The 21,525-nt window shown below is 44.0% G+C and overlaps 1 protein-coding gene across 33 annotated transcripts in view; it reads right to left on the minus strand.

Moving 5' to 3' along the window:
- The window catches only part of PPFIBP2 (PPFIB scaffold protein 2), a 172,829-nt gene that overhangs the window by 113,765 nt on the left and 37,539 nt on the right, over window positions 1-21,525 (minus strand). For 32 of the 33 annotated variants that reach the window (XR_016231805.1, XR_016231806.1, XM_089329426.1 and 29 more), the window contains one exon: window positions 15,554-15,653. The exons of the other annotated variant lie outside the window; for it this stretch is intronic. Coding sequence is in view for 30 of the 32 variants with exons in the window: in XM_089329426.1 (XP_089185552.1) it covers window positions 15,554-15,653 (100 nt within the window). In the remaining 2 variants the exon portion in view is untranslated. The remainder of the gene's footprint in view (window positions 1-15,553; window positions 15,654-21,525) is intronic. 33 annotated transcript variants of the gene reach the window in all.

Below are 21,525 nucleotides of genomic sequence, written 5' to 3' on the forward strand. Positions count from 1 at the left end.
GAATCTCAAATAAGAGGAAATAGAGGGAGAGTCAGATGTCCACAAAAAGTGTTATTTCTGCAGGATCTGTGGCATCATGGTGTAGAGTCACAGTTTTCAAGCTTTCTTTCAACTGTGCTACCCTAAAAGCAAAGAAACCCTTGCTTAGAAGGAACATTGCATAAGAGAAATGGGACCAAAACCTTTAGGGCTAAGGGAGTGTGAAAAAGAGGACCGTATTCTCTTACCTCCTCCCAGTAAGCTCTTTTCTCCTATATGATAGCCCCACACCCTAACATCAAATCAACACAGGAGTGCCTCAGTTCAAGTCCCAGCTCTGCTTTCAATCTAGCTTTCTGCTAATACACACCCTAGGAGGCAACAAATGATGGCTCAAGTACTTCCTGACGCCTGTGTGGGAAACCCAGATTGAGTTCCAGTCTCTGGGCTTTGGCCTAACCAAGCCATTGTTGCTGTGGGCATTTGGGAAATGAACCAGTGAATGAACCAGTGACAGAAAGATCCGTTTCTGTCTCTCTTTAAAAAAATAAAAAAAAATTAAAAAAAAAGATTTATTTACTCATTTGAAAGGCAGTTACAGAGATAGAGAGAGAGAGAAGGAGGGAGAGGGAGAAAGAGGGAGGGAGGAGAGAGAGAAACTATCATCTATCTGTCTGCTGGTTCACTTCCCAAATGGCCTCAACAGCTGGGACTGGGCCAAGCCAAAGCCAGGAGCCAGGAACTCCATCTGGTTCTCCCATATAAGTGGCAGGGGCCCAGTTATTTTAGTCATTTTCTTCATTAACGAGCACTGGATTAGAAGTGGAGCAGCGGAATTCAGATGGGCACACATATGGGATGCTGGTGTCATAGGTGGTGGTTTAACCTGCTGTGCTACAACGCCAGCCCCTCTGTCTTTCAAATTAATAAAAATTACTAAGATAACTACATATATACATACATACCCAGGAATGCCTGCAAGAGACTCTTATGGTCTTACATTCAAATCTTAGCTCTGCCATCTATTAGCAACATGACTTTGGGTGGTAAAAATAATATTATTAATACTAGAATCAACAGAACAAACAATAACTTGTACCAACTGACCACTTATTCAGACTATTCTAAGTGCCTTATTTGCATTAACTTAATTGTGACAGTAGTATCAGATAGGTAATTTTAAGACCACTATTTTGGAGCTGGAACCGTGGGTTAAGCTGCTGCCTACAGCACTGGCATCCAACATGGGCACTGCTTCGAGTCCCAGCTATTCCACTTCTGATCCAGCTTCCTGCTAATGTGCCTGGGAAAGCAGCAGAAGATGGTCCAAGTGCTTGGGCCCTTGCCAGCCACATGGAAGATTCAGATGAAGCTCCTGGCTTTGGCCTGGCCCAGCCCTGGCCATTGCAGTCATTTGCAGGAGGGAACCAGCAGGTGGTAGATCTCGATCTCGATCTCTCTCTCTCTCTCTGCCTCTTTCTTTCTGTAACTCTGCCTTTCAAATAAATACACAAATAAATCTTTAAAAAAGTAACTATTTCATCTATAACAAAATTGAGGCTCAGAATAATTAAGCAATTTGTCTCAAAATTTGAGAACCAGTAGTAAATCCCAGGAGTCTAACTCCACAGTCCATATTAATAGCTACAAAAGTTCCAGCATAGCAGGTGGAGGCTTAACCTACTATGCCACAGCACCTGCCCCCTCAGCTCCATTCTAATCTACCTTTGTGTAGTAGTACATGGACTGAAACCTCAGGAGTCATGTGGCTGTTGTGTCTACTTTTCTCTAATTTCAGGGTAAAGGTTCTCAGGAATGAGATATTTCTTGGTTAGCTAGCCATGAAAGTTGTTTTATTGCTGGATTGGAAATAACTTTGTCACAACAGTTTTAATGTTGTTATTTGAAAATATATGCATGTGGGGCCAACAGCACTGTGGCATAGCTAGTGTCGGCAATCCCATATGGGCGCTGGTTGGAGTACTGGCTGCACCACTTCTGACCCAGCTCTCTGCTATCGCCTGGGAAAGCAGCAGAGGATGTCCCAAGTCCTTAGGTCCCTGGACCCTTGCAAAAGGGAGAGCCGGAAGAAGGTCCTGGCTCCTGGCTTTGGATTGACCCAGCTCTGGCCATTGTGGCCATTTGGGGAGTGAACCAGAGGATGGAAGACTTCTTTCTCTCTCTGCCTCTGCCTCTCTGTAACACTGCCTTTCAGATAAATAAATAAATCTTAAAAAAAAAAAAAAAAAAAATTCCCAGCCTCCTTTTCTCAGAGTAGCCCAGCCATCTTGAAAATGAGAATGATGGCGCCGGCACTGTGGCGCAGTGGGTTAACGCCCTCACCTGAAGCGCCGGCATCCCATATGGGTGCCAGTTCGAGACCTGGCTGCTCCACTTCCAATCCAGCTCCTGGCTATGGCCTGGGAAAGCAGTAGAAGACGGCCCAAGTCCTTGGGCCCCTGCATCTGTGTAGGAAACCCAGAAGAAGCTCCTGGCTCCTGGCTTCAGCCGTTGCAGTCAACTGGGGAGTGAACCAGCAGATGGAAGACCTCTCTCTCTCTCTCTCTCTGTGCCTCTCCTCTCTCTGTGTAACTCTTTTAAACAAATAAATCTTTAAAAAAAAGAAGAAAATGAGAATGATATTAATAATCTTGAGGAAAAGTATCCTGAACAATGGCAGTCAGAGATTAGAATTCTTTTCATCAAGAATAGCATAAAAATTAAGTTATTTATCTGTCATTCCAAAAGAATCATCCAAACAAATTTACAGATAAAATAAATGAAATTCAGTGTGCAGCCAGATAGAGGATATATACAGAAACGAGCAATTGCCTCCTAACCAATGTCAAAGAGATCCTATTCTGAAAGTAAATAAAGTACGTGAGGAGTCTTCAAAAAGCTCATGGAAAATGCATGTTATGAAAAAACTTTCCAATAACTATGTTATTTTGTACCAAAATAAACCTATCTTTAAATCCCATTTTCTATGAATTTTTTGAAGTGCCCTTGTACATGTGGTAAATAGCTTTTAAACACCTTGTATGTGCCACAGACCAGTGGAGGCACTAGAGTTAGAGCAGCAGAGCCTCTGTCCTCTTGGAACTTATATTCTGGGGTAGGAGGCAGACAAACAGATAAGCATGAATGTAATAGGCCAGGGGGCGATAAATGCTATAAAGAAATATAAACTGGAAAACAGGACACAGTAAGGTAGGGATGCTATGTCAGACAGGCTCAGGGAAAGCCTTCAGATATGCAGAGAGCTGAGCAGAAACCTGGGTGCATCTGGAGGGGAGCAGTCCAGGAGAGGACCTGAGATAGGGCGCAAGGCCAAAGTGAGAAAGATGAGGGAAGGAGCTGCAGCCACAAAGGCAGCAAAGGCCAAATGACATAATGACACGGCTGCCCAACATGAAGACTCTGGATTTTATCCTGGGATGGGAAGCCACTGAAGAGCTTTGAAGAGAAGAGTGATACAATTTAATGAGCATTTCCGGGCTTACTCTGCCGCTCTGTGGAAGGCAGTCTGTAAGGGGCAAGAACAGAAACAGAGGGCAGTCAGCAGACTATGTGTCAGTCTAGTAGAACCCTGGCAAGTCTAATGAATATGCAAGTCTTATACAATGAAGACCACAAAACTCGGATTCAGAGACAAAGACTTGAATGAATGAGAACTCTGTTGTGTCCCCAGAGAAGACTCAACATGATTTTTTTTCTCCTCTTTGATTTACTAAAAACTAATGTTTCTTGGCACTTACTAAATGCCTAGCAGTACTCTAAGTATTTTACATGAGTTAATACAAGTGACTCTCTGAGCTGGGTACTATTACTATTCCCATTTAAGTAGGAGGAAACCGAGGCACACATCATGCCAGTAACTTGCTATAGAGCGGGGATCTGAACTAAGTCTGGCTACAGCATTCCTCCCTATCAGTCAGCAAAGGACATACCTGCAAAGAATTCTTCTCACATTCATTCTAGACAGAGAAGCCCAAGAAGCCCTTCCCAATGGAACCCTCTAGCTGGAGGACTAAGGACATGGAAGGAAACGCTCGTTGTGGTTCAGCTGGCTAAGCTGCGGCTTGCGATGCTGGCATCCCATATCGGAGTGCTGGCTTGAGTACCGGTAACTCCATTTCTGATCCAGATTGCCATCCACATGGGAGATCAGGATGGAGTTCCTGACTTCTGGCTTCAGCCTGGCTCAAATCTGGCCGTTGAAGCCACTTGCAGACTGAACCAGCAGATGGAAGATGGATCTCTCTCTCTCTCTTTCTCTCTCTCTGTCACTCTGCTTTTTGAATAAATAAATAAAATCTTTTTTAAAAGAGGAAACAAAAGTAGTAAGAAGCACTTTGTGTTGAGGGGTCAGGAGGATAGGTCTTTTATATATCAATTAACCTATATTTAAGGTCTCTTCCTTCACACCTATCCCAGATCCTAAATGGCCAATCCTGGGTGAAGGCAAGGCCTTGAGGATCCAGCTACATAATCTTTCAGAGACACAAAGGAGCATGGCAGAGGCTCTGTCATTTTAGGAATGCCCATGTGGAGAATTAGGAGGCAAGAAGAGGCAGTGACTACACATAAGGCTGTCTTCTTTCAGAAGTGTATCATCAGAGGTTCAATACTGTCAGTATGTCAGTTCTTCTCAACATGATCTATAGATTCAATGCAATCCCACTGAAAATTATTTTATGAATATCAACAAACTGACTCTCAAGTTTATTTGGAGAAGAAAAAGACCCAAGCTAGCCAACACAATATTGAAGGAGAAAGAAAAGTTGGAGAACTAACATGGTTTGATTATTTTCTTTAAAAAAAAAAATAAAGAACTTATTTTATTTATCTGAAAGGAAAAGAGATAAGGGACACAAAGATCTCCCATTCACTGGTTTACTCCCCAATTGCCCACAATTTCAAGGCAGGGACAGGCTGAAGCTGTGAGGCAGGAACTCCATCTGGGTCTCCTACTTGGGTAGCAGGGACTCAAGTACTTGAGCCATCACCAGCTGCTTCCAAGGTAGTATTAGGAGGAAGCCGAATGACACGTTCTGATTTTAAGAATTATAAAGCTACAATAATCCATAGTGTGTGATATGGTAAAAGAAGTGATGAAAAATCAGTGGAAGAGAATAGAGAGCCCAGAAATAGACCCACATAAACACAGTCAGGTGATTTTTGACAAAGGAGCAAAGGCAACGTAACAGGAAAGGTAACTTCCCATTCAGCCTTCACACCATCCAAGAGCTCTGCCAGAGGCTCACTCAGTCTCCTCCCAGCTCACTGGCTGGGGGCTCAGAAGTGCTGGACATGAGCTCCTGGGAGCTTCCATGGCAGCCTCTCTAAAGGAGTGCTAGGAACCCACCCTCCTGACTTTCTTCTCCATAATGCATCAGAGTCTGTAATCTAAACAGGATTTCCCAATCTATGATGCCTCTAGAAAGCAGAAAAAAATCATGGCCTCTCAGGGGCTCTTAAGCTTCCTGAAAAATTAAAAGTTTGATAGATGAAAGCTAGAACATGTTACAGTGGCAGGAACAGCATGATGAAGTTTGAGAGCGACAACCTCACTCACCCCCCATCCAAGCTCAAAAACCCAGAACCCTCTGGGAGTCAGATGTACCCCTATAAAGGGACAGTGTCAGGTTCCCTGTGTTCTCCACACGCGCCCCATACCTTCCTCCCCCATCTCCAGCCATGGCTCACACCACAAGGAGCAAAGTCTCAAAGAAGCACATCCTCTCTAAATAAGACTGCTGAACTGTGCCAGGTTAGCACAGGAAGATGGCCTGGTACTTTTTGGGAAGATTTTCAACAGGATTGTTATCACCAATGTGGGCTTTGGCTGCCTCCATCAAGGAATTAATCAGCCTGAGCAGCCCATTCCAATAACCACAGTGTTGCTGGATCTTTGCTAGACAAAGTCCCCTACTAGCTAAGGCAAACATTAAAAGCAAATACTTGAGTTGCATTTTTTTAATGGCATAATGAACATTATAATCATTAGATGAATCAATACAAAATTACCTCCCACCTCTAGAACACACTGGAGATCAGCTGGGGAAGTGAGCTGACACCTGCCTTAGTTGGCAAAGTCTGGCAGATTTTTAGTTTCAGCTCAGCTGTAATTAGCCAAGATGTGCTCTGAAAATTTTACAACAGAATCAATCTCACTGCACACAAATTGCCTCGCAGCCAGGATCCAAACTGTGACAGTTACAACCATGCATGTGGTACATCCACACTGTCTCCACAGAGACTTATCCAAACTATCACACCAAACAGCACAACTCTATAATTCTTTAAAGTGAAACAGACGAAGATTGCTTTGGGGAGGGGCCAAGATGGCGGTATAGAAACAGGATGTTCCGAGTCATGCAGAGTAAAATAGATAGTTATTAAGGAGAAGGGATATAAGCCAGTGGCAGAGCCATGAGACATTCATGCAGAGAAGCCCAGGAGTGCAAGAGAGACTGGGCAGCCATGCTGAGGGAGCAAAAAAGAAAGGGAAGTGGCGGAGGCACAGCAGTGGTGTGGCAGAGCAGCTGAACCGGAAGACTGGCACCACCCCACCAGTGGACCAGGTGAGACGGGAAATCATGAATCCACAGAGCTGCAGATAGCAGCAGGCGGGGAAGCCTGCTGAACTGTGTTTGAAGTTCCAAGCGGGAAGAAAGAGAAGGTGTAGGGCCAGCGCCGCGGCTCACTAGGCTAATCCTCTGCCTTGTGGCGCAGGCACACCAGGTTCTAGTCCTGGTCGGGGCACCGGATTCTGTCCCGGTTGCCCCTCTTCCAGGACAGCTCTCTGCTGTGGCCAGGGAGTGCAGTGGAGGATGGCCCAAGTCCTTGGGCCCTGCACCCCATGGGAGACCAGGAGAAGCACGTGGCTCCTGCCTTTGGATCAGCGCGGTGCGCCGGCCTCAGCGCGCCGGCCGCGGCGGCCATTGTAGGGTGAACCAACAGCAAAGGAAGACCTTTCTCTCTGTCTCTCTCACTGTCCACTCTGCCTGTCAAAAAAAAAAAAAAAAAAAAAAAAAAAGAGAGAGAGAGAGAGAGAGAAGGGAGAAGGTGTAGGGGAACAAATGGAAAGGTTGGCCATGCCCCTGTCCATCTATGTTTCCTCCCCTCCCCTCAACGGGACCTGCAGCCAGCTGCGAGAAGCCATATTGACTGTTTATATCTTCGAATGTAAGCAGGAGACTATCACATTTGCCTCCTGTACACACGCCCATCAACTGAGGGGGGCCACCTCACAATACCCCTGACCCGGGAACAAGGATCACAACATTTCAAAGTCCTTTCCTCCTCACCACACAAGCTTTACAACAAGGAGAAGTCCTAAATTTTGAAAACTCGAGCTTGTTCCATGCACCAGTGAGAAGCGAACCTGAACCAGTAGGCAGGGCTTAGTGCACAAGAGCTCTCGTACCCACCCCCATCACGATCTAGAAGCCAGCAGGACCCCCGGAGGTGTGGCGGCATGCTACCACTTGCAGTGCACAGACATAGCTGCTCGTAACAGAGGGAAATCTCACCACAAGCACAAAGATACAAGTTAAAGAGAAAAGCAACCAGAGATGCCGAAAAACAAAGAAAAACCCTGAATAAGGATAAGGAAGACACTATGAGCCTCTCAAAGGAACACTACAACTCTTCAGTAATAGAAGCTGAAGAAGAAGAGATCGAGGAAATGCCAGAAATAGAATTCAGAAAATCAATCATCAGATTACTTAGAAGCAATCAGAAACAAATTCACAATCTAGATGAAAAGAGCTCCCAATAAACTGAGATATTAAAGAGAAGTCAGAATGAAATACTAGAATTGAAGAATTCAATAGATCAAATAAAGAATGCAGTGGAAAGCCTTAACAATAAAATAGATGAGACAGAAGAAAGAGTATCAGAACTAGAAGACAAATGTATGGAAATAATACAGTCAGACCAAATAAAAGAAGAAGAAATTAGGAAATTGAAAAACATGGTTGGAGAGTTACCAGACTCTATCAAATGACCCAATATATGGATCCTAGGAATTCCGGAAAGCATGGAAAAAGACAAAGGATTAGAAGGCCTTCTTAATGAAATAATAACAGAGAACTTCCCCCATCTGGAGAAAGAGACATCCAAATACAGGAAGCACACAGAATTCCCAATAGACATGACCAGAAAAGATCTTCACCACAACACACTGTAGCAAAACTCTCCTAAGTAAAACATAAAGAAAAGATTTTAAAATGTACACAAGAGAAAAGACAAATCACATTCAGAGGAAACCCAATTAGACTCACTCAGACTTCCCATCACAAACCCTACAGGCAAGGAGAGAAAGGCGAGACATACTCCAAGTCCTAAGTGAAAAAACTGTCAACCCAAAGCACTGTATCCTGAAAAATTATCACTTATGAATGAAGGAGAAATAAGGAATTTTTATAACAAACAAACTGAAAGAATTTGTAACTACTTACCCAGCCCTACAAAAGATGCTCAAGGATGTCCTAAGCACAGAAACACAGAAATAGGAACATTACTACAAAAGTAGATGAACGCAGAAAATGACCCAAAGTACAAATGAAATCCAAAATATATAAACAGGACTATTTACAGAAACATGGCAGGGTAAAGTCAGTACTTAACAATAGTTGCATTGAATGTAAATGGTTTCAACTCCCCAGTTAAAACACACAGATTGGCTGACACAGACAGCTGGCACCGTCGCTTAGTGGGCTAATCCTCTGCCTGCGGCACCAGCACTCCAGGTTCTAGTCCCGGTTGGGGCACCGGATTCTCTCTCGGTTGCTCCTCTTCCGGTCCAGCTCTCTGCTGTGGCCTGGGAGTGCAGTGGAGGATGGCCCAGGTCCTTGGGCCCTGCACCCGCATGGGAGACCAGGAGGAGACACCTGGCTCCTGGCTTCGGATCAGCGCAGTGCGCCGGCTGTGGCGGCCACTTGGGGTGTGAACCAACGGAAAAAGGAAGACCTTTCTCTCTGTCTCTCTCTCACACTGTCTAACTCTGCCTGTCAAAAAAATTTTTTAAAAAATTATTTGCTGCCTACAAGAAACACATCTTACCAATAAAGATGCATGCAGACTGAAAGGGAAAGGCTGGAAAAAGATAATCTATGCCAACAGAAACCAAAAAAGAGCTGGTGTGGCCATCCTAATATCAGACAAAATATACTTTCATTGTCTCTTTTAATAGTTTTTGTATTAAAGACACTATTAAAGGATCAATTCAACAGGAAATTTTGACTATTATAAATGTATATGCCCCTAATTACAAGGAACCTGGCTACGGAAAAAAAATCTTAAGGGATTTAAAGGGTGATAGGTGATATAGACTCAAATACAATAGTAATGGGGGACTTCAATGCCCTACTTTTTTTTTTTAAAGATTTTATTTATTTATTTGAGAGGTAGAGTTACAGACAGTGAGAGGAAGAGACAGAGAGAAAGGTCTTCCTTCCGTTGGTTCACTCCCCAAATGGCTGCAATGGCTGGAGCTGCGCCGATCTGAAGCCAGGATCCAGGAGCTTCTTCCAGGTCTCCCATGCAGGTTAGGGGTCCAAGCACTTGGGCCATCATCTACTGCTTCCCCAGGCCATAGCAGAGAGCTGGATTGGAAGAGGAGCTGCCAGGACTAGAACCAGTGCCCATAACAGATGCCAGCGCTGCAGGTGGAAGATTAACCTATTGCACCATAACACCAGCCCCTCAATACCCCACTTTCAACAATGGACAGATCAACAAGACAGAAAATCAGAAAAAAAAAAAAAAGGCAGAGTTAACTGACACTATAGACCAAATACACCTAGCAGTTATCTACAGAGCCTTCCACCATACACCCACAGAGTACACATTTTCCTCACCAGTACATGAAATTTTCTCTAGGACTGACCATATGCTAGGCCATAAAGCAAGTCTCAGCAAATTCAAAAAAACTGAAATCATACCATGTATCTTCTCGGACCACAATGCAATGAAGCTAGAAATCAACAACTCAGGAGTCTCTAAATCATATGCAAACATATGGAGAATGATCAACATGTTCCTGAATGAACAGTGCATCATAGATAAAAATCAAAAGAGAAATTAAAAAATTTCTGGAAACAAATGAAGACAACAATACAACATACCAAAATTTGTGGGATACAGCAAAAGCAGTGTTAAAAGTTTATAGCAACTCATGCTTACATCAAGAAACTGGAAAGGCACCAAAGAAAAGAACTATCTATGCACCTCAAAGATCTAGAAAAAAAAAAAAAAAAAAAAAAAAAAAAACAGCAAACCAAACCCAAAACTAGTAAAAGAAATAATTAAAATTAGAGGAACAATCAACAAAATTCAAACAAAAAAAAAATATAAAAGATCAGCAAAATGTAGAGCTGGTTTTTGAAAAAATGAACAAAACTGATACAACATTGACCAACTAACCAAAAAAAGGAGAGAGAAGACCCAAATCAATAAAATTAGAGATGAAAAAGGAAATGTAACAACAGACACTGCAGAAAAAAAAAGAATCTTCAGAAATTACCTCAAAGAGCTGTATGCCAACAAATCAGGAAACCTAGAAGAAATGGATAGATTGCTACACATATACAACCTATGTAACAGAGCCATGAAGATATAGAAAACCTAAACAGACCCATAACCAAGACGGAAATCGAATCAGTAATAAATACCCTCCCAACAAAGAAAAGCCCAGGTCCAGATGGCTTCATTGCTGAATTCCACCAGTCATTTAAAGAAGAACTAACTCCACTTCTTCTCAAGTAATTCAAAACAATTGAAAGGGAAGGAATCCTCCCAAATTCTATGAAGCCAGCAGCACCTTAATTCCTACACCTGGAAAAACAGCGAAAGAGAACTACAGACCAATTTCCCTGATGAACATAGACACAAAAATCCTCAACAAAATTCTGACCAATCGAATCCAACAACACTCATTCATACAGACCAAATGGGATTTATCCCTTGTATGCAGGGATGGTTCAATATTTGCAAAACAATCAATGTGATACATCATATTAACAAACTGAAGAACAAAAACTATATGATTATCTCAATGGATGCAGAGAATGCATTTGATAAAATACAACACCCTGTCTTTTTTTAAATTTTTTTTTGACAGGCAGAGTTAGACAGTGAGAGAGAGAGACAGAGAGACAGGTCTTCTTTTTCCCGTTGGTTCACACCCCAAGTGGCCGCCACGGCTGGCGCGTGGCAGCTGACGCAGTGCGCCGATCTCAAGCCAGGAGCCAGGTGCTTCCTCCTGGTCTCCCATGAAGGTGCAGGGCCCAAACCTGGGCCATCCTCCACTGCACTCCCGGGCCACAGCAGAGAGCTGGAATGGAAGAGCAGCAACTGGGACAGAATCCAGCGCCCCAACCGGAACTAGAACCTGGGGTGCCAGCGCCACAGGTGGAGGATTAGCCTAGTAAGCTGCAGCGCCTGCCACAACACCCTTTCATGATGAAAACTCTAAGCAAATTGGGTTTAGAAGGAACATTCCTCAATACAATCAAGGAAATTTATGACAAACCCATGGTCAGTGTCCTATTGAATGGGGAAAAGCTGGAAGCATTCCCACTGAGATTTGGAACCAGACATGGATGCCCACTCTCACTACTGCTTTTCAATACAGTCCTGGAAGTTTTAGCCAGAGCCATTAGGCAAGAAAAAGAAATCAAAGGGATTCAAATCAGTAAAATGAAGTCAAACTATCCCTATTTGCAGATGACATGATTCTATACTTTGGGGACACAAAAGACTCCATCAAGAGACTATTGGAACTTATAGAAGAGTTTGGTAAATTAGCAGCACATAAAATCAACGCTCAAAAATCAACAGACTTTGTATACACAGATAATGCCACAGCTGAGAAAGAACTTCTAAGATCAATACCATTCACAATAGCTACAAAAAATCAAATACTTGGAATAAATTTAACCAAGTATGTCAAAGATCTCTATGATAAGAATTATAAAACATAAAAGAAAGAAATAGAAGACGCAAAAATAGAAAACCATTCTTCCAAAAGTAATTTATAGATTCAATGCAATACCAATCAAAATACCAAAGACAATCTTCTCAGATCTAGAAAAAATGATGCTGAAATTCATTTGGAAACACAGGAGACCTTCAATAGCTAAATCAATCTTATACAACAAAAAACAAAGCCAGAAGCATCACATTACCAGATTCCAAGACATACTACAAGGTAGTTAAAATCAAAATGACCTGGTACAAAAATAGATGGATAGACCAATGGAACAGAAAAGAAACACTAGAAATCAATCCAAGCATCTACATTCAATTTATATTCGACCAAGGAGCTAAAACCATTCCCTGGGGCAAGGACAGTCTCTTAAAACAAATGGTGCTGGGAAAACTGGATTTCCACATTGCAGAAGTATGAAGCAGGACCCCTACCTTACACCTTACACAAAAAAAAAATCCATTCAAAATGTATTAAAGACCTAGATCTGCTGACGCTGCGGCTCACTAGGTTAATCCTCCACCTGCAGCACCAGCACCCCAGGTTCTAGTCCTGGTTGGGGCACCGGTTCTGTCCTGATTACTCCTCTTCCAGTCCAGCTCTCTGCTGTGGCCCGGGAAGGCAGTGGAAGATGGCCCAAGTGCTTGGGCCCTGCACCCGCATGGGAGACGAGGAGGAAGTACATGGCTCCTGGCTTCGGATCATTGCAATGCACCAGCCGTGGCAGCCATTTGGGGGGTGAACCAACGGAAGCAAGACCTTTCTCTCTGTCTCTCTCTCTCTCTAACTTCGCCTGTCAAAAAAAAAAAAAAAAAAAAAGACCTAGACCTACGACCCAATACCATCAAATTACTGGAGAGCATTGGTGAAACCCTGCAAGACATTGGCACAGGCAAAGAGTTCCTGGAAAAGACTCCAGAGGCACAGGCAACAAATGCCAAAATTAACAATTAGAATTACATTAAATTGAGAAGTTTCTGTACTGCAAAAGAAATAGTCAGGAAAGTGAAGAGGCAACTGATAGATTCAGAGAAATTATTTGAAAACCAAGCAACTGATAAAGGATTAATAACCAGAATATATAAAGTGATCAAAAAAACTCGACAACAACAAAACAAACAACCCAGTCAAGAAATTGGCAAAACACTTAAACAGACATTTGTCAAAAGAGGAAATCCAAATGGCCAATAGATACATGAATAAATGTTCAGAATCACTAGCCATCAGGGAAATGTAAATCAAAACCACAATGAGGTTTCACCTCACCCCAGTTAGAATGGCTCACATACAGAAATCAGCTAACAACAGATGCTGGCAAGGATGTGGGGAAAAAGGCACACTAGTCCACTGATGGTGGGAATGCAAACTGGTAAAGCCACTATGGAAGACAGTTTAGAAATTCCTCAGAAACCTGATTATAGCCCTACCACATGACCAAGCCATCCCACTCCTTGGAATTTACCCAAAGGAAATTAAATTGGCAAATAAAAGAGCTGTCTGCACCTCAATGTTTATTTCAGCTCAATTCACAATAGCTAAGACCTGGAATCAACCTAAATGCCTATCAAGAGAAGACTGGATAAAGAAATTATGGGATATGTACTCTATAGAATACTATACAGCAGTAAAAAATGCAATCAGGTCATTTGCAACAAAATGGAGGAATCTGGAAAACATCATGATGAGTGAAATAAGCCAGTCCTAAAGGGACAAATATCATATGTTCTCCCTAATTGGTGACAACTAACTGAGCACATAAAAGGAAACCTATATAAGTCAAATGAACACTATGAGAAACAGTGTCTTGATCAGTCCTTGTCCTGACTGTCAAGGAACAACTTACTATTTTATTCCTTTGAGTATTTTTTTTGTTCTACTTAATACCATTGGTTGAACTATTTAATTAACACACAATTATTCTTAGGTGTTTAAATTTAACTGAAAAGTGATCCCTGTTAAATATAAGAGTGGGAATAAGAGGGAGGTGATGTTTGGCACATGCTCACTTGGATTTACCCCTAATGGTAGAGCTAAAAACGTGCCAGGGGATTCCAATTTAATCCTATCAAGGTGGCATGTACCAATGGCATCTTACTAGTCAAAGTGATAGGTTTAAGTTCATAACTGATCATAATGATAGGATTAAGTGTCAAAGGGATCACATAAACAAGACTAGTGTCTGCTAATAACTGATAGAATTAAAAAGGAGAGAATGATCCAACATGGGAAGCGGGATACACAGTAGACTCATAGAATGGCAGATGTCCTAAACAGCACTCTGGCCTTAGAATCAGCCCTTAAGGCATTTGGATACAGCTAAAAAGCCCAGGAGAGTTTCTCAGGCATGGAAAGCCAAGACACTGTGGCAAAAAAAAAAAAAAAAAAAAAAAATGATGTAAATGAAAGATCTCGGTGAGTGAGATACCAGTGGAAAGAATGGGCCATCAAAGGAGGTACCTTTCTCTGAAGGGAGGAGAGAACTTCTACTTTGACTGTGACCTTGTCTAAAGAAGGTCAAAGTTTGTGAACTCAAGAGGCCTCCATAGCCTTGGCAGCTTGTGACAAGAGCCTTGGGTGATTACTGACGTCATAAATAAGAGTGTCAATTGTTAAATCAACAACGGAAGTCACTGTACATTTACTCCCCATGTAGGATCTCCATCCTTAATGTGTTGTACTATGTGAATTAATGGTAAAGCTAGTACTCAAACAGTACTTTATACTTTGTGTATCTGTGTGGGTGCAAGCTGTTGAAATCTTTACTTAGTATATACTAAGTTGATCTTCTGTATATAAAGACAATTGAAAATGAATCTTGATGAAGAATGGGATGGGAGAGGGAGTGGATGATGGGATGGTTGCAGGTGGGAGGGAGGTTATGGGGGGAAAGGCCACTATAATCTAAAAGTTGTACTTTCAAAATTTATATTAAATAAAAGTTTAAAAAAGAGCCTAGAGTGATCACTGACATCATAAATAAGAGTGTTAATTGTTAAATTAACAACAGGAGTCACTGTGTACTTACTCCCATGTAGTACCTCTGTCTTTAGTGAATTGTACTATGAGAATTAACTGTAAAACTTATTCTCAAACAATACTTTATACTTTGTGTGTCACTGTGGGTACAAATTGTTGAAATCTTTACTTTAGTATAGAGTTGGTATTCTGTATATAAAGTTAATTAAAAATGAATCTTAATTAAGAATGGGATGGGGGAGAGAGTAGGAGGTGGGACGGGGGTGGGGGTGGGAGGGCAAGTATGGGGGGAAGAATCACTATATTCCTAAAGTTGTTCCTATGAAATTTGTATTCATTAAATAAAAGCTTTCTTAAAAAAACTACACTGTATCCTTGAACCACATGAAATCTGTTTTCCTTATATTAATAAGTCATCTAAATAAAAAAAGAAAAACACGAAACAGAAACAGGGAGAGTGTGTGAGCATGTACAACTAAACTATTTGAAAATAAATCTAACCAGGAGCTTCTCTCTATTCCAAAATAAGAAGGTAAAATGAAAGAAAGTTTCTGAAATGTGAGAGATGAGACATTAGCCAATGGGATTCCCTAGGCACACCTGCAATGATCCCGTCCATCTGCTCCAGGGCAGCTTCCAGCGCATGACTGGCATCAGAAGCCATGACTCCTTTTGTCTGCTTAGTCTGCTCCTTCTCTTACTGAAAATGTAAAAACAGAACAAAGGAAAATTACAGAGAGTTTCTCATTATTCACACGAGACAGAAAACACTTTAATTCCACCATCACACAATGCGCTTTCACAAAAATCCTACTAGGAGCAGGAGTTTAGTTTCCTATATGTCTATGGTCTCTCCCTTGTGGCATGGGTGCTCTTCTTCATGAATCTTCAGCACATGAGCCCATTCACTTCTGCAGTGAAAAGCCACCAGAGCCCTCCAGAGTCGCTGCAGCAGCCAGACAGTGATTGTTGGGAGGTGCAGGCCCAGGCTCCAGGAGCTCCAACCACCCACTAGGCAAGGTTCTAATCTCTGCATTGCTCCACATCTGCAATGCTTTCCTTGCACAGGTAAGATCCAAGCTGAGAGGCTTCAACTGCCACTTTTGCTGCTCCAAGTGGGCCCGTGTGCTCCACCTAGGATGGTCTCGGGCACAATGATATGAGAAGACACTGTCCCAGGAGCACTGTATCTGACCATCTCATTTGTAAAAATTTATTTGAAGATCAGAGAGACAGAGGCAGACAGATGAACAGAGCTCTCCCATCTGCTGGTTCACTCCTTCAAATGCTCAACAACAGCCAAGACTGGGCCAGGCCAAAGGTAGGAGCACAGAACTCAATCAGTCTTGCATATGGGCGGCAGGGATATAAGTCATCTGCTGCCTCCCAGGGCACACATTAGCAGGAAGCTGGAATCAGAAGCAGAGCAGGGATTCAAACTCAGGATCTCTGAGGTGAGACAGGAATGTCCCAAGTAGGCTCTTAACTGTTACACCAAATACCCACCCCAAATATCTGACCATCTTATATCCTTTGTACCCAACACTATTCAAGGATCAGAGTCCCATCCTCTCTGGGATGAAGAATATCTCCAAGCATACATAGTCCATCCACTCCCCAAATGCTAAGTCTCACATGAGGGATGGGGAACTGCTCACTCTGCCCTGGGGCAGCTATTTCCATCTCTGACAACTCAGACTATTAGTCTTTTTTTTTTTTTTCAAAGATTTATTTATTTACTTGAAAGTCAGAGTTACAGAGAGAGAGGAGAGGCAGAGAGAGAGAGAGAGAAAGACTTCCACCCGCTGGTTCACTCCCTAGTTGGCCGCAATGGCTGGAGCTGTGCTGGTCTGAAGCCAGGAGCCAGGAGCTTCTTCCAGGTCTCCCACATGGGTGCAGGGGCCCAAGGACTTGGGCCATCTTCCACTGCTTTCCCAGGCCACAGCAGAGAGCTGGATGGGAAGTGGAGCAGCCAGGATCCAAACCGGCACCCACATGGGATGCCAGTGCTTCAGGTGAGGGCGTTAACCCACTGCGCCACAGCGCCAGCCCCCAGAAAAATCTTTAAGTTAAACTGTCTTCCTGCAGCCTCCAGCTGGGTAGCAGAGAGGAGCTTACCAGTATTCGTAACCCTGAGACTTAGCTTATGTCTCTAAACTGGGGACAGGGCTTGTTTGCTTGCTCTCAGCCAAATGGGCACTAGTGCTGTGGGGAAACACAGACATGGCTCCCATACCCAAGCATGATCCTAGCCAGGAAATGAATGATTGTAGGATTCTTCCTTGTTTTCCCTGTGAAGCTGGACCTTTGCAGTGAAGAGAAGAAATTGGGCACCAATTTAGAGTGACTTTGGGGATTGTGTGAAAAAGGATCTCAGGATCACAATCACCATATTGGACTGTACCAGGTAGCACTGGTTACGTTCCCTGGATCTAAAATCAGATAGCCTGGGGCTGGCACTGTGGTGCAGTGGGTTATCCCTGGTCTGAAGCGCTGGCATCCCATATGGGTGCCAGTTCGAGTCCCAGCTGCTCCACTTCCAATCAGCTTTCTGCTGTGGCCTGGGAAAGCAGAAGATGGCCCAAGTCCTTGGGCCCTTGCACCCATGTTGGAGACCTGGAAGAAGCTCCTGGCTCCTGATGGGCACAGCTCCAGCCGTTGCGGCCAACTGGGGAGTGAACCATAGGATGGAAGATCTCTCTCTCCCCCCTTGCCTCTCTTTTCTCTGTATAACTCTTTCAAATAAATAAATAAATCTTTTAAAAAAATAAGATAGCCTGAGTTCAGACCAATTTATTATATGACCTATGAGCCTCAGTTTAGCCATCTGTAAAATGGGACTAACAGCAAGTAACTCAAAGGACTGATGTTATGACTGAGGGGTATATCTCATAGAGAAGACTAAGTACATCTCCTTACAGTAAGTATGCAACATATATTAGCTTTTCTTTTTCTTCTGCTTTTAAGAGGAGATAACCTCAGGACATGTTTTTGCTAGACAGTTCACCAGATGAGAGTTTAAACCAAAATACAGTAGTCGCAGAGGGCTTGTCCATCTGGAGGTGAGCGTGGCAGAGGACGACAGGCGACTAAGTGTGGAGAGTGCAGTTCACCACTGCGAAGGCCAAGAGAGGTTCAGAAACAGGCATTCAGCCTGAAAGCCACTGCACAGCTTACAGGGAGCACGGGGAGTGGGATGGGGTGCTGGAGGCCTCATGGGCATCAGAGGCCCCTAACAGGAGCAAAGCAAAGCTGCGACAGGACCAGAGCAGCTCCAGGGTGAGAAGAGCAGCCAGACTGCTCCAGAACATCCATGGTGTGGAAATCTTGGGGTCTGAAAGAAGTGAGCATGGGTCAGGATAAAAGAGGCAGCAAGAAAAAGGGAGGCAGCAGAACTAAGGCAAAATCCTGCAGATTCTGACCTGCTCATCCATAAGGTAGATTAAAAGTTAAAATGCTTCCCCTTAAAAAATTCCCATTGCTCTTGAGTAAATAAAAAAAATAAATCAAACTCTTAAAACTGGAGGCATAAAAGAGGTGCTGCAGGCTCTGGCTGGCCACTCTCCCATGGCTCTCTCCACGGCTCCTTAGCTCAGCAGTGCTGGTCCTGTCCGCTCCTAAATACTCCCAGACCATTTTTTCTCCTGCAAGTTTGCACCTGCGAACCCCTGTGCCCTGCGTTCAATGTCAGATCTCTGCATGGCTGGTTTCTTCTCATCCTTCAGGCCTCAGCTCCAGAGCACCTTCTCAGAAAGGCCTTCCGGGCACACTCCCCATCTAAAGCAGCTCCTTCAAAGCACAGCGATTCCAAAGTACCTGATCCGCATATTTGTTTCCTTGACAACTGACCACCTTCTCCATGGGGCGTGGGGACTCTGACTGCTTTGTTCACTCTTGTGTTCCCATTTTCTAATGGAGGGCCTGACACAAGGAAGTTTATGACTAAAGTCCCACAAATAAATGGATAGATGCATGCAGCCAACATCTTCTGAAACCCTGATATGCTGGGTACTGGGGGGAGGGGAGAGCCTGGTAAATGACACCCAATCTCCACTCCCACGGGCCATGTGGTCTAGTGGGAAGACAGATATATGAAGAAATAATTATGACACAGCATGAGGTGTGCCAATAGGGGCAGGAATGCAATTTCCCTGGGTCTTGAAGGGCGAGTAGGAGCTTTCTCAGACACTAAGGAGGAGAATGCTATTCTACACACAAGCGGAGATACGTGAAAGGCAGGGGAGCATGTAAAGGCAGGATGCAGTTGGCAAAGGTCAAGCTAGCTGGCAAGGTTATACAGGAGTATCCGACTGCTCAAGATGAGTCAAAACCTTCCATGGAACTCGCATAAGCGGGAAAAGGGCAATTAATGAGAGCAGCTCGGGAATCACGCCTACTACTCCAGGGTTCTGGCTATCAGCGCAGAACAAAACACGAGGCCCCAGATGAAAAACCTTACAGAGATTTTGAAAAGAAAGATCTCCTATCTCAGCAAGCTGTGCTTGCCCTTATTTTGGGGTCTTAGTCCCAGTGCAAAACGTGGGAGGGAAGTTAGCTAGATGGTGCTAAGCCTGGACAGCCTAGGCTACGTACATCCCCCTATAATGGAAGAACCTTAAAAAACCATGGTCCTGCTGCCCAGTGATGAGCTCATACTTGGCACACAGCAAGCTGGGTGGAACCGTGGGACCTGGCCTCAAGTAGAACATGAGTCAAAGGTGTACCCTAGTCACAACCCAGGAGCTGAGCAATGAGATTGGGAGTTCAAGCCTGGGAGCTGCTCTGGGCAGAGTTCTAGAGCTGCTGGATCTAGGGTGACAGCAGGACACCTGGGTAAGAACACATCACTGCCAGCTCAGCTGCAGGGCGGCTGTGAGGCATCGGTGGTGCCAGGTGTGGACAGCTTGATACATTAGGCCTCCTGTCCCCATCAGTGGACTTGACAATCTTACTGTTAAAAAACAGAACAAAATAATACTGTTTCTTCTACTCACATTTCTGATAGCAAATATGAGTGGGGTTTTTCCCCCCATAGGAAGCAATTCTCTGCTTCTTGGCAGACTCCAGCTGAATGTGCTACAATTCCCACACTATTTACCTGGGTGAGTGTTAGATCTCACAGGCTGAGGGCTCAGTCTCCCAGACCCCTCCAACACCCCTCCCCACACGCTTCAGAATCCAATGGCAAGTCCAGGCCGCCCTTCTAACTGGCGGAGGGCTCTTACTGAAGGTTCCCACACCCACTTCCTCAGGTTTGGTAATTTGCCAGAATGGCTCACAGAACCCAAGGGAGCATATCACTTCTCTTTACGAGTTTATTATAAAGGGTACATCTCAGGAACAGTCAAGTGGGAGAGAGACACACGGTAAGTGGTAAGCTATGGAGGTGGGGAGGCATGGAGCGTCCATGCCCTCTCTGGGGGCACCATCCTCCCAGCACTCCCATGGCTCAACAGCCTAGAAGGTTTCCAAGGTCCTTGGTTTAGGTTTTTTTGTTTTGTTTTTTTAATGAAGGTTCCATTATGTTGCCATGGTTGATGAAACCATTGGTCATTCAAACACTGGTGACTAAACTCTATCTCCAGCCCCTCTACTCTCCCTAGAGGTATGAGGTAGAGGATTGCAGAGGGCGCTGAAAATTCTAGCCTTCTAGTACCAGGATTGGTTCCTGCGGCAGCCAGCTCCCATCCTCTAGCTGTCACTTCATTAGCATAAACACAGATAGGATTTGAAAGGGGTTTATCATGTGGCTCAGCACGTTATCAAACTGACCTGAAGCGCTGGCATCCCATATGGGCGCCGGTTCGAGACCTGGCTGCTCCACTTCTGATCCAGGTCTCTGCTACGGCCTGGGAAAGCAGTAGAAGATGGCCCAAGTGCTTGGGCACCTGCACCCGCATGGGAGACCCGAAGAAGCTCCTGGCCTTGGATCGGCACAGCTCCAGCCATTGTAGCCAATTGGAGAGTGAACCATCAGATGGAAGACCTCTCTCTCTGTAACTCTTTCAAATAAATAAATAAATATTTTTTTAAAAATTAAAAAGGGGGGTTTATCATATCATGAATCAAAAAAAATGGTCTGCCACTGTCCGAGAGTTTTAGGAGAAAGACTACACACACACACACACACACAATCCCAAAAGCAGACCTGTTATCTGACACATGTAGTGTGTTTTTTTGTCTTCCATGTCTGTTCCTCCCCACAGGGACCCAACATCTTCCTTCCTTGGGAGCATGAGTTTATCAGGGAGGTGGAGCTCAAGTGCAGGAAGCCCTGGAAGCAATATACCTGGAGCCCTTCTGAAGAGAAGTAAGGTGAAGAAGTCAGAGAGAGCATCTAGAAGACAACAACAGAGAAGCCAGCAAAGAGAGCCAGATCCAGGTCAAAATCCAAAGGGAAGAGTTAAGAGTGACCTCTAAGCAGATACTAACAATGAGAGAGGAGCTAAGGCATCCAGTAGGGGGCCTAACACAGTAAACAAAACAAAGGAATGAACTGTGGGGACTCTGTGGAGGGGCACCAGACAGCCCAGGAAGCTGAGGAGCAGAGAAGGACTTTGCTCTTAACATGC

This window comes from Oryctolagus cuniculus, chromosome 1 (assembly GCF_051225735.1).
Source record: "Oryctolagus cuniculus isolate XC-2025 breed Fujian yellow rabbit chromosome 1, ASM5122573v1, whole genome shotgun sequence".
In the NCBI taxonomy this organism is placed as follows: Eukaryota; Metazoa; Chordata; class Mammalia; order Lagomorpha; family Leporidae; genus Oryctolagus; species Oryctolagus cuniculus.